Genomic DNA, 11,871 nt, shown 5'->3' with positions numbered 1-11,871 from the left:
AGTCAAGACATTTGACAATCGCCAAAATGTCGCACCTTCAACAGCAGCTCAAGAGCTTCAACGCCGGTGTCATGGACTATGCGCAGAAGATGCCGCAGCAGCGACGCTTCATCCACAACGGCAACTCCACGAACACGTCGCAAGCACCGTCCTCAGCAGCATCGACACCAACACCCGGCATCGACCCGAAGCGCAAAAGGCACGATGTGGACATCGTTTACTCGCAACCCGCCAACACCGGCACGGGTAAAGATATCATGACGCAAGTGTTTTTCGCCATCGAGCACATGAAGAATAAAGGCATCCCGCTCAAGTTCTCGGATATCGTCTCATACCTCTCCCTCCAGAACCGTGCACATGATGAGGGTTATATCCAGGCGCTGCGGAGTATTTTGCAGGTGCATGAGAAGGTGGAATTTGACCCGAGTGGCGCGAATGGGGAGGGCACGTTTGCCTTCCGTCCGCCGCACAATATCCGTTCCGGTGAGCAGCTTCTGCAGAAACTGCAGGCGCAAACTACGGGTGCGGGAATGAGTGTCCGGGAACTACGCGAGGGTTGGCCGCAGGTGGAAGAGGCGATCAACAAGCTGGAGAAGGAAGGGAAGCTTCTTGTGACGCGGAATAAGAAGGACGACCATGCCAAGATGGTCTGGGCGAATGACCCTTCGCTTATCATTCACTTTGACGACGAGTTCCGTCAAATTTGGGAAAAGATTCGGATTCCGGATCAGCAGACTGTCAAAGAGGAACTGGAAAAAGCCGGTATCACGCCGACAAGCAAGAACAAGGTCGTCAATGCACGGCCAAAGATCGAGAATAAGAAGGTCAAGAAGCCCCGTCGTAGTGGAAAGACGACTAATACCCATATGATGGGTATCTTGAGAGATTACTCTCATCTTAAGCGTTAATCGTTAATCAAGCCTGTGTGTACCATATTAGCACTAATCTATAAATTGCAAAATAGATACCCGATAAATAGAGAATGCCAGAATTATATTTTCGTGTTAAGTATCGCTAGCACTTTGGTCTGGAATAGCTTGCTGTCATGTACATTCTAGCTAACCGTCTATGTATTCCTCAATGCATGATACTCCGAATCAAAACTAAGATATAATGAAAAATGAACATGAAATAGACACGCCCAGCAGAAATAAAATGAGATATTCAATCACAAAGCACCAAAACAGACAAGGGGAAGGTAAGGGCACGCAGTACGCGCAGCATCAACCCAACTCAATGCTTCCCATTAACAGGCGCGACCAACTTTCCCTCCGTCCTCTCAATATACTCCACCAAATCCTCAATCGTACACACCTTAATCCCCCACTTCTTCCCAAACCGCAAACACCCATCCCTCCTCATCATCCCATTACTCCCCTTCATCTCAGCAACCCCCTCCACCATCTCCCCATCCTCAACCAACTCCGCAATAACACCCGCAGGACTCTTCCCCGCCAATCTGCATAGGTCAACAGCAGCCTCGGTGTGTCCCGTCCGCTCGCGCACGCCGCCGGGCCGCGCGCGCAGAGGGATGATGTGGCCCGGGCGCCGGAAGTCTTCGAAGCGGGCGGTTGGGGAGGCGAGGGAGCGGCAGGCGAGGGAGCGGTCCTGGGCGGAGATACCGGTTGTTACGGAGGGGTCGCTGGAGTCGATGGAGATGGTGTAGGCGGTGCCCTTGGGGTCGGCGTTGTGGGTGACCATTTGGGGGAGGGAGAGACGGTCGGCGATTTCGGGAGTGATGGGGGCGCAGATTAGGCCGCTATTGTTGGGAGGAGTGTTAGTATGTGTTTCTTTCTATTTGTCTCCTGCCCATGGCGCGGCTCGTCTGTACGAATGGAGAGGCTAACCTTGTGAACCGGACGAGGAATGCCATTTGGGCATCAGTGACTGATTCCGCAGCGATGATGAGATCGCCTTCATTCTCGCGGTCTTGCGAATCCAGCGCAATGATAAACTCTCCTCTCTCTGAAATTGGCCTGTTAGCATCCTGGCTGCCTTCTCGGAGGTCCGCAACGGAGCCTCGGGGAGGAGGCATGGGGCGTAGACTCACTGAAAGCTTCAACAGTGTCCTCGATCGGGTCGAATTGGAGAACGGGGTCAGATGGCGAAGAAGGCATATTGACTGTTGAGGTGTTGAGGATCAATGGACAAGAGTGTAGTTGTAGTGACTTTTTTTGGTTTGCCCCTCGGCGTGAATGTGAAGATGTCAAGCGGGGCTATCGATTATCTCGGAAGTTTTGCTCGACGCTCCAAGGTGATTAGATTAAAAGAGAAGTAGAATCGTGATATTCTGGATTTCAACAACTGCAGGGAATTGAATTCCTTCTTATACAAGTACAAAAAAGAGCTATATTGACAATATGGGATGATAGTCGCAAACTCCGGTCCCTCGGCGGCAAATCGCTATCAAAATCGCCCCGTCCCCGTAAAGCCGGGACCGTGAATGTCTGTCTGATATTGACAGCCGCGCACAATCAACATGCGAAATAGTCGAAACCACTGCGCAGTCTGCAATTATGGTGCAGCAACCCTCCCCCCCTGCAGATCCAGAATCGTGAAACAGTTGATCTCGATCCCGAGTCTGCCAGATATGAGATTGCCGGTTTCGGGAGTGTGGGGGAAGGTTTTTAGTAGAGAGTGCGTACGCGGATGCGGTGGGATTTACATGGACGGGCTTCTTGCTTGGTATTACTATTACTAATGGGGGGGTTGGTGATATTCTGGTTCTCGTGGGATTCGGTGGGATAGTCCGTGGTCTTGTGTTGATAGGGTGTGGCGGCTGTCAGTGTAGCGTGGGCACCACATGGTATCAGCAATAGCAATATTTAGGGGCTATCTCGATGCGGTGCTGGATTTTCGTTGGTCTGGAATGTATGCGATGGGTTGAAGAAGTTTCTCAAACGCCACGTCTTGTAGTCTATCTATGCAAGGTGAAAATGCTTAACATATACCAACTCCACATCCAAATGAAGAGACGAACAAAACGAGTCATCATAAACCAAAACCTCCCATCCGACGGACTTCATCAGCCTGCCTCTCCAATGCTTTCCGCATCATCCGGGCATACTCCTTCTCGCGTCGCGACTGCTCTCGTCTCTGATCTCGCACCACTTCACGAGTAGAGCTGCCAAGCTCCTCGTCAATAGGTATATCCTCTTCTTCATCCCCTTGGTCAAAGTCAGATTCCGGGATCCCAGTAAATCGAAGACGTCCAATCCGCTCTCCAGTCCAGATGAGTAGCTCATCACTCATTAAGCTGCCCCCTGTAGGCAAGACTTTCTGGACAACTTCGTTGTTGCCACGCGAACTGGCGAATAAACCGCCCGTATCAGAGTCGTCTTCGTCTGACCCCCCAGCTTCAGCTCCAGAATTGGCTGTGCGCTGGTTTGTTTTCATATCTGACAGATGAGTGTTTATATTCCAACGACGGACTTCGGAACGTCCGTCTCTCTCTGTCCATTTGATATTGCCATCTGCGTCGGAGTAGACAATACGAGCACCGTGCGATTCAACAGACAATAGTTTTGACCGAGCAGCACTCTGACGATTTTGATATGTTGCCGAAGAAAGACTGGAGGACACGTCTGACGGCGTGAGATCATAAAGCTCCAGCGAGCCTCTACCTTTGTATTCCCCACAAGCAACTATCTTTTGCAGATCTGACCCATTCGAATCCGAACGCACCGGAAATCGTGGAGAAGGCGCTGAGGCAAGGCCGCATAGACTGCCACCAGAATGAACGATGTTCTGCAAACGAGGGAAGAACCGACGATCATAATGCAAGATCCCAGGAAAGCGGCCAGCGACAAGAATCGTGTGCTCATGTAAAGACGGGGGATGTAGAATAGACAAGGGATTAGGTTGTAATAACGATGCGTATGTAGCGTCAGTTCCCACAGAACCTGATGCAGACAACCTAGCATCATGGACATAAAGGTTCAACCACGTAGCCAGCGTCAACGGTGCTGAATAGTCCGTTTCTTGCGATAAAGCAAAAACCGGACAGGGATATCGCTGTTGCGTGACCACCTGAAGTTTTTCCAGGTCCACTTCATTCAGGACATTCCCAACTGCCATATATGCCCGTCGACGGACAGAGTCCACGCTCACGCATTCTCCCAGATTTAGAAACTCCGGCGTTGATTCCCCCGAAGCGGAAGCCGTCAGAATCCCCGGGGCACTAACACCAAGCACCCTACCCTTGGTAGACTGAGACGTAGCACTATAGGAATGGTTCAAATCCCATATGCAAACACTGCCATCTTCCAATGGTGCAACGACCTTGTCCTGCCCTGCGGAGCTCCAATCCCGGAACAGACCAATCCCTTTCACTTCCGGGGTCTCTTTTTTATTACCTCCAAGGCTATTCGTAGACGGCTGCTGTAGCCAATTGAAAGAAATCGGCCCATGTCTGTCCCTGTATTCCGAATACCAATCGATTTCCTCCCTCTCATACGACGGATCCCAAGCAGTCGCTGCTTTTGACCTTTCCGCAAGCGAGGATAGGGTGCGTCCGTCTGAACCGGTCTCGTTCGAAGATGTACTGTGCGGTTGAATCAAGGAAATAAGAGACTCCTGGCCCAGCGAGCTGAGTGACGGCGTCGGATTGCCAACGAGGCTCGTAGTTGTCTCCGCGGGGCGGGGTCGGGAAGCCTCGATATTAGCCCATGACTGTTCGTAGCAATGGAGTCTCCAGAGGGTGTTATCGTGGGCGAGGGCGAGGAAGCTTTTTGAGACGAATTGGAGCAGGACTTGTTCGCGGGGTGTGAGATCTAAATTCGATCATTAGAATCGTCAGCTTTAATGAACGGGAGTGTGGGGTAAAGATTGCTTACAGTCGATGATTTCGAAGAGGATTTCTACCGGTAGCGTATCCATGACTGGTTTCTTTGCGTGAGCAACATGGAGGGCAGACCGGTCTGTGGTGAGACTGGAGATAGCCCAAGAGATAGATGTCGGGAGGTCCGTTCCATGTCGTGGATAGATCGCGGAGTATTTTCCCGGGCTGGGTTTGACGTCACGTGTCTTTCTTTTCTACAATTATTGCGAGAGTAGTTATTGGGTATGTAGCAAATTATGAGAGGAATGAGTATATTGCAAATGGTCTATTCTAAGTGGTTGTGTGAACAGGGCTAGATTAGCCTATGCAAATACCTTCCCATATGTTCCCTGCCATAACCCTTAATCAAGACTTCATAACCGCATTAATTGTACATAAATATTAAAATAAACAAGATAGAGAGGGGAGAGATTAAGATTCCGGCGTATAGAGGGCGTCTTTGCAGAGAATGGCCACCTTCTTAAAGAAACGCCTCCATTCAAGCGGATCACCCTTGACTTTCATAAATTCAATCTCGAAAAGGCCCTCCGCTACGCATTCGATCAGGATCTTGCCCTGTAATACGCACTTTCTGGAGTCACTTGTGACAACCCGGATCATCGCACCGGCATCTCCCTGTGAAACTGCGGGAATTGCAGGCACAGGGACTCCCAAACGATGCAAGGCTTCACAAATCAAAGGAACCAGAAGCTTAAGTTCCCAGATAGAGAAGAAACGGGTCATAGTACGTAGAGGTATAATGTCACTGAACCGTTGCGCTTTCTGAGTCCGGCTCAGAGGCACGGAAGGATGAGGGGAAAACTGGGACACGGACGGTTCTTCTTCGAGGTTGTCAGCTAGCAGGGTGTCGTCCACAACTAAGGGCCTGCCGGAGGGCTGGGTAGATGAGAATGTATCGGCCAGATGAGGCATATCCCAGTCGACCAACATGTCTGCTCTCACCATCTCCGGTTGTGTAGACGGCAGCCTATGGTCCATATCATCTATATCCACGTCCATGCGATCCGGCCCGGGTGTGCCACCATTCGCGACTCGGGATACCGGTCGTGTCAAGTCGATGTGTAACGATTCAAACATGGACGTTGCTAAGTTGATCGGGTCACCCAGCCCGCCGTCCGGTGTCAGATAGCGGTTCTCTCGGGTGTACCAGGGATGTCTTCTGACATCCTCTAACAAAAATCGACTAGCGGGGTCGATGTTCAACATTCCACGCATTAATGATAGAGTCGCGGGCGGCAGCTCTTTCCATAATTCGTCCGAGGTCCTCGCGTTTGTTCTAACATATTCATCGTATTCCGCGCTCGTCTCCGTTGGACTATCCCAAGGCGTATTGCCAGCAAGCAAGACGAACAGAACGATACCACAAGACCAGATGTCTACCACATCAGGCCGATAACCTGCTCCTCTCTGTCCACCGCGAGAGCTGCACGCAATTACTTCTGGAGCAATGTATGGAGGACTGCCGCAGAACGTAGTCGATAGTTTAGTGGCCCCTTTGTACTCAAATAGCGTTGCCAGACCAAAATCCGCGATCTTCAGGTTCCCGTCAACCGTCAAGAGCATATTCTCGGGCTTAATGTCGCGATGCCCAACTCCCTTGGAATGCATATAACCCACGGCACTGATGAGCTGCGTAAAATAAACATGGGCAATATCCTCCCCCACGCCCTCATCTGCCTCAATTTTGTCGAAGAGATCGCCACCCTCGGCCAGTTCCATTGCGATCCAGCGCCAGACGTCATCCTCCCCCGTCGCGTAGAAGGAGATTATATTGTTATGGCCGATTATGTGTTTATGGACGGTCGCTTCCATCTGCAATTGACGCGGACTGATCTTGCCATGGCGCGCGGCGTATTCTTTGTGAATGAACTTGACGGCGATGATGGGGTTATCGGCGTTCGTAGGACAGGCTTTTTTTATACTGTATCAATAAAACCATGTCAGTATTATCACATGAGAATCTCCTCGTTATAAAGTAGCACCCACCAGGCATAAGCACCCTGTCCGATGGTCTTGGAGACGATGCGAAAGGGAAGATCGCTCGGTAGCGGGGCAAGCTGAGAGTGGTGCATCGTGACAGACCGTGGTGGAAGACGTCTAGAAACTATAAATTGGATGCAAAATTGATAAATAGAAAGAGAGCCATGGTCGAGTTATTCTCCTTCAGTCCAAGCAAGGGCCGGAGGCAACTCGAGACAGGCAGAAGAGAGAACAGATGAAAGAGAGGCGAACCTTCGCGGCACGCGAGAACCACTTTATCCTATTCGGGAAATGTGTTATCGCTGGAATGAATCAGCTACAGGCAGCATTGGTATTTATCATTTCCAGGGTAAAGGAGGTGCTATATGAGAAAACAAAAGATAGAAATAGACAAATTATATTAGCCCTACAATGCTACAAAGATGCAGAATTCTGGTATGCTTCAAACATCCGATCTTTGTACTTCCACCGGAGATTTTACACCTATTAACAGAATGAAGAGGGCGGTCGCTTTGAAAGAACCCATGTAGAAGAGAGTACACCTATGGAGTAGAGCAAGAGAGTCTAATTGCCCTAGCAAATCAATTCTCATTCCAGAATCCATAGTTACTTCGTCATACTTCTTCCGTTGCACACGGGGCAACATTCCGGCAGGCGAGGTAGATCTGCACAGATTCATACATATTCAGCCTTAATTTTCCCTGATCATATTCTGTATAGCTAACCCTGTATACTGGTTATTTCTCCTTCCATATTATCTCTTTGGTTTGTGGTAGCAAACAAAGGACTTCTTTACTACGTAGTACTTGTAGGTAAGCGGGGTGATGGTTGCCCCGGTGGTTGACTTCTTGCCGGTGGAGTAAACAACGCCTGTTCTTTTGTCTCTTCTCTCTCCATTGCTCTCCTTCTTCCCTTCTTCTTCCCTTCTTCTCTCTCCAAACACCGCGGGATACTCTTATTATTCTCATTTCCCCTTTTCAACTTGTACTCTCTTCTGTGCTAAGCAAGTATTGTTTTTGGTTCCAACATCCCTTTCAGTGGGTCATTCCTGCGCCCGTCATTCCAGAGAGCAACCCTCTCTTGCAACCCTGTGCTCGCCGCCATCTCCCCTCACTTTACTCATTAAACTCCGAGCTCTTTGCCCCCCGCGGCCGTTGTCTGATCGCCAGAATGGACTACACTATGGAAGATTCCCAGAATTCGGCACCCGACGCGCACGAGACCACCAAGCTAGGCTCATCGTCGACTCAGAGAAATGACACCCAGAGCGTGACCAAGCGGTTAGTCTTCCATTTTCATGTCTCAAACGAAAACCTGGCATTGACTTTTGCAGCCTCCAAGCAGAACTGATGCAACTCATGCTCTCGCCATCCCCCGGGATCTCCGCCTTCCCTGACGCGGACGGCAACCTTCTTTCGTGGACAGCCACCATCACCGGTCCGACAGAGACTCCCTACGAAGGTCTCACAATGAAGCTTTCATTTGCCTTCCCGAATAACTATCCTTACGCGCCGCCGACCGTCCTCTACAAGACTCCCATCTACCATCCCAATGTCGACTTCTCCGGCCGCATTTGCTTGGATATCTTAAAGGACAAGTGGAGTGCAGTGTACAACGTGCAGAGTGTTCTGTTGAGTTTGCAGAGTCTGCTGGGAGAGCCTAACAAGTATGTGCCGATTATAGCTCTGAATAGGTTCAATGGCTGACCTGTTCTAGCGCGAGTCCCCTTAACGCCCAAGCTGCTGAGCTCTGGGACACGGACAAGGAAGAGTACAAACGCCTTGTTCTGGCAAGACACCGCGACGTCGAAGACATCGAATAAACGTATTTCGTCGAAATCTGTCCTAGCCTCGCAGGACTGATGTATATTTACATCTTGTCGCCATACCGGGGTTCGTGCAGTCGAGTTCATCCTGCCTCCCGGACGGCACATTGCATATGCGGATGGGTACATGGTTTTGGAGTTTGCGTTGGAATCTTATAATTGGGATCACGGTGTCAAGTCAACTGCACGTGTCCCTGAATACCCTTTTCTTTTGGCATAGTATAGGAATGCATGGAGTCATCGTTTTACGACCGCTATTGTTACTGGTCGCAGCCCATATTGCTGTTATGAACGGAGGATCCCGAAATTACACCCCAACGCCTTCCAAGGTGATACAAAACAACATACATATCTGTTACAACAATAATAACTATACTTATACCTATGATGAGATGTACTGTTGCTCATCGGTGATCAATAGCCCTGCAATCGCGGCACTAGTGAAAGTGCTGATTGCTCCCGTCAACATGGCACTGATAGCAACGCGCGAGACATCACCAGCACGGGACGGGGCGATCTGAGCCAGCACACCAATCTGGTTACCCAGCGAGCCAATGTTGGCAAAACCGCAGAGGGCATAAGTAGCGATAACGCGAGAGCGTGCAGAAAGATCCGCATACTCGCTGTCCGTTTGAAGGTATTGGTAGGCGACGAATTCATTCTGCTGCTATTAATAACAACTTTTTTTCAAAAAAAAGAAAAAAAGAAAATTAAGACACTTACCGATATCAATTTCATCCCAATCAACTGCCCAACTTTCAGAATGTCATCACCATCGCGAGAGACACCAAGCAAAAATGCAATCGGGTAACAGATGTACCCAACAATCAGCTGGAGCGTCAACGTCGGCTCATTGATGTTAAGATAGCGACCCCACCAGGTCAAAAGACCGTCTATGAGGCCAATGAGCGAGATTATACAGAGCAGAGTAGCGCTCATGAGACCCGCGATCTTGATACCAACCCACGCGCCGTTGGCAAATGCATGCAATGCATTTGCGGGCCGCTCTTCCTCGGGTTCCTCGGGGATAACCACGCGGCCAGCTGTGAGAGTCTCGCCCTCGCTCTCGGGCCACCGTAGTTTAGAGGCTGCCAACGAGGCGGGGATACTCATGACACAAGATGAGATGAGAGCCTGGGAGCTAACACCCAGGCCGATGAAGGAGACGAGCAGGGAGCCTGCAATTGTGGCGAAACCGGAACACATGACTTGGTGGATTTCAGCCATGGTAAGATGTGCGACAAATGGCTTGATGAGCATTGCGGATTCACCCTGTCCGATGAAAGGCGACGCAGCTGCGACAACGGCCTCCGAGCCAGATACACGCATGCTCCAAAAGAAGAACGCAGCGAACTTGACAACGAACCACTGGATGATGTGAAAGTAGTACAGCAGCTGAACAAAGGAGACGAAGAAGATAATGGCTGGGACAACCCCGGCGATGAACCAACCGCTGTGATTTGCGGCAAAGCCATTTGTGGTTAAGAAATCGGTGCCTTGTGTTGAGAAGTCGAGGAGTTCGCGCGCCAGCGTCGAGATGAAATTGAAGATGTCGTAACCGGCCGTGGTGCGCAGGACGAACAGCGCGATGATGAACTGCACCAGCATACCCACAATCACCGTGTGCCAATTGACCCGACTGCGGTCTCGTGAGGTAACCCAGAGACTGAAAATGCACACGACCAGACCGAACAGACTGACGGCGCGGTTGTCGCGCGTGTTATCTGCGGATTCTGGCGAGGCGAAGGAGCCGATTAGGATTACCGCGATGGTGAGGAGGGCTGCGGCTGGGATTCGCAGTTTCTCGGGGATCAAGCGGACGAAGGGTGTAGCTGTGCGTTTCCAGACATAGAACACTGGTCGCGTGATGATGGAGACGGGAACGTAGAAGAAGATAATCCGCAGTGTGATGGCGAGGTATAGCAGGAACGGGATAACCCAGTTCTTGTCATGTCGGTGCAGGATGAGACTGGCTATCCACCATCTATCTAGGCATGAGTCTGCTTCTTTTCTCATCTCTCACCCCTGCTCTGTCTGCCCCCGGAAGTAAGAACTCACCCGGTGAACAAGAGCCAGATGACCGCGTAGGCGGCATGCTTCCAGTGTCGTAGCCAACGACGATACCACGGTTTGGAGATCATCTCGCCATCCTCGTCGCTTTGGCTTGGAGTTTTGCCTGCGTTTTGCTCCCAGGTAGTTCCGTCTTTGGTGTAGCCGATATCCCCGTCGGGGGTTTTTTCGTCCACCGGTTGGATGTACTGTTGGGGTTCCGGTTGCATGACCGGTTCGGTATGGATTTGAGGGTTCATTGTGCCTTCTTGCTTGGAGACGTGGTCTGTTATTTTCTCACGTGTTGAACTGAGCTGCCGGTCCTGCGGCAGTTTATCAATTCCGTGTCTGGGTGTCTGGCCATGGTCAGATCAAGATATCTCAGATGAGAGATAGCCACTGATAGGAAGTATATACCCTGCTTAGTTTGGGAAATAAGCTGCATGAATCGCGTCCTTCCTGGCTTGCTCCACTCCCTTTCTATCGGGTGAAAAGTCGGTTTCTAGGCCTAGAGCATGATGGATAAGAAGAAGAGGAGAAACAAAGAGGAGAAACAAAGAAAACAGCCGGAATGATAACGGAGAAACCGAGGGGTTTTTTTTTTTTTTTTTTTTTTTTTTGTGTATCACGGACCATCCGGTCTTTTTTTTTTAAGACGATAAGACGATCAAGGGGACCCTTCCCTCAGTGTTAAATCGCATACCGGGACTGGATACTTGCCACTGTCGGAGACGCCCCGACTTGGATTCTCCTCATGAAGTCGCAGTGCATTGTTACAGTCACACAGCATAAGACACGAGGATGGATTACTGGGTTATGTCTGGGTTATCTGTCAGGAGATATCAGAAGACTCTCTACGCACAGTGCGAGTGAGCTTAGATAGAGTCGTCTGATGGAGACGAGAAAAAAGAAAAATCTATAGAGCGCTTCCCAGATAGGAAATGTTCAGCCGAAGCTAAGAGACGGAGCTTTCCGTGGTTTAATATCGCTGATAAGAGATCTGGCGTTCACGCGTTTGACAGATATCATTGAGATATTTTGTCTATAGTCTCTGGTTGTTGTTTATATGCTGTCTATACGGACTGGCTCTATGATGTTTCATACGGCGTAGTCCGAAGACGAGTCTGAGCCAAGGTAACAATGCAACATTATTGTTCGTTGCAAGCAGATCGATGGG

The 11,871-nt window shown here is 50.2% G+C and overlaps 6 protein-coding genes across 6 annotated transcripts; 2 read left to right on the top strand and 4 right to left on the bottom strand.

Annotated features, from left to right (window-relative positions):
* Positions 1–26: 26 nt before the first annotated feature.
* ASPGLDRAFT_129616 (transcription factor TFIIE subunit TFA2) lies at positions 27–908 on the top strand (the record flags this gene model as incomplete). Its single annotated transcript, XM_022540908.1, has 1 exon — positions 27–908. The coding sequence occupies one exon, from the start codon at positions 27–29 to the stop codon at positions 906–908; it is 882 nt and encodes a 293-aa protein (XP_022399467.1).
* Positions 909–1,233: 325 nt separating this feature from the next.
* On the bottom strand, positions 1,234–2,035 carry ASPGLDRAFT_27008 (3,4-dihydroxy-2-butanone-4-phosphate synthase RIB3; the record flags this gene model as incomplete). Its single annotated transcript, XM_022543622.1, has 2 exons — positions 1,234–1,759; positions 1,848–2,035. The coding sequence occupies 2 exons, from the start codon at positions 2,033–2,035 to the stop codon at positions 1,234–1,236; spliced, it is 714 nt and encodes a 237-aa protein (XP_022399466.1).
* Positions 2,036–2,991: 956 nt separating this feature from the next.
* On the bottom strand, positions 2,992–4,878 carry ASPGLDRAFT_36881 (uncharacterized protein; the record flags this gene model as incomplete). Its single annotated transcript, XM_022544750.1, has 2 exons — positions 2,992–4,772; positions 4,836–4,878. The coding sequence occupies 2 exons, from the start codon at positions 4,876–4,878 to the stop codon at positions 2,992–2,994; spliced, it is 1,824 nt and encodes a 607-aa protein (XP_022399465.1).
* Positions 4,879–5,251: 373 nt separating this feature from the next.
* ASPGLDRAFT_36880 (putative serine/threonine protein kinase) lies at positions 5,252–6,912 on the bottom strand (the record flags this gene model as incomplete). The annotated part of the gene is made up of 2 exons (XM_022544749.1): positions 5,252–6,761; positions 6,827–6,912. The coding sequence occupies 2 exons, from the start codon at positions 6,910–6,912 to the stop codon at positions 5,252–5,254; spliced, it is 1,596 nt and encodes a 531-aa protein (XP_022399464.1).
* Positions 6,913–7,990: 1,078 nt separating this feature from the next.
* On the top strand, positions 7,991–8,642 carry ASPGLDRAFT_129336 (putative ubiquitin conjugating enzyme (UbcK); the record flags this gene model as incomplete). Its single annotated transcript, XM_022540884.1, has 3 exons — positions 7,991–8,100; positions 8,154–8,486; positions 8,537–8,642. The coding sequence occupies 3 exons, from the start codon at positions 7,991–7,993 to the stop codon at positions 8,640–8,642; spliced, it is 549 nt and encodes a 182-aa protein (XP_022399463.1).
* Positions 8,643–9,027: 385 nt separating this feature from the next.
* ASPGLDRAFT_83364 (NupC/NupG family nucleoside CNT transporter) lies at positions 9,028–11,314 on the bottom strand (the record flags this gene model as incomplete). Its single annotated transcript, XM_022550216.1, has 4 exons — positions 11,112–11,314; positions 10,704–11,050; positions 9,369–10,629; positions 9,028–9,312 (listed from the first exon to the last, which is right to left on the bottom strand). Exons 2-4 carry the CDS (start codon positions 10,952–10,954, stop codon positions 9,028–9,030), a joined length of 1,797 nt encoding a protein of 598 aa, XP_022399462.1. The 5' UTR covers positions 10,955–11,050; positions 11,112–11,314.
* Between the last annotated feature and the right edge of the window lie 557 nt (positions 11,315–11,871).

The sequence above is a fragment of the Aspergillus glaucus genome (assembly GCF_001890805.1).
Source record: "Aspergillus glaucus CBS 516.65 unplaced genomic scaffold ASPGLscaffold_14, whole genome shotgun sequence".
In the NCBI taxonomy this organism is placed as follows: domain Eukaryota; kingdom Fungi; phylum Ascomycota; class Eurotiomycetes; order Eurotiales; family Aspergillaceae; genus Aspergillus; species Aspergillus glaucus.
The sequence above is the reverse complement of the archived record's forward strand: the minus strand, read 5'-3'. Positions and strand labels throughout refer to the sequence as shown.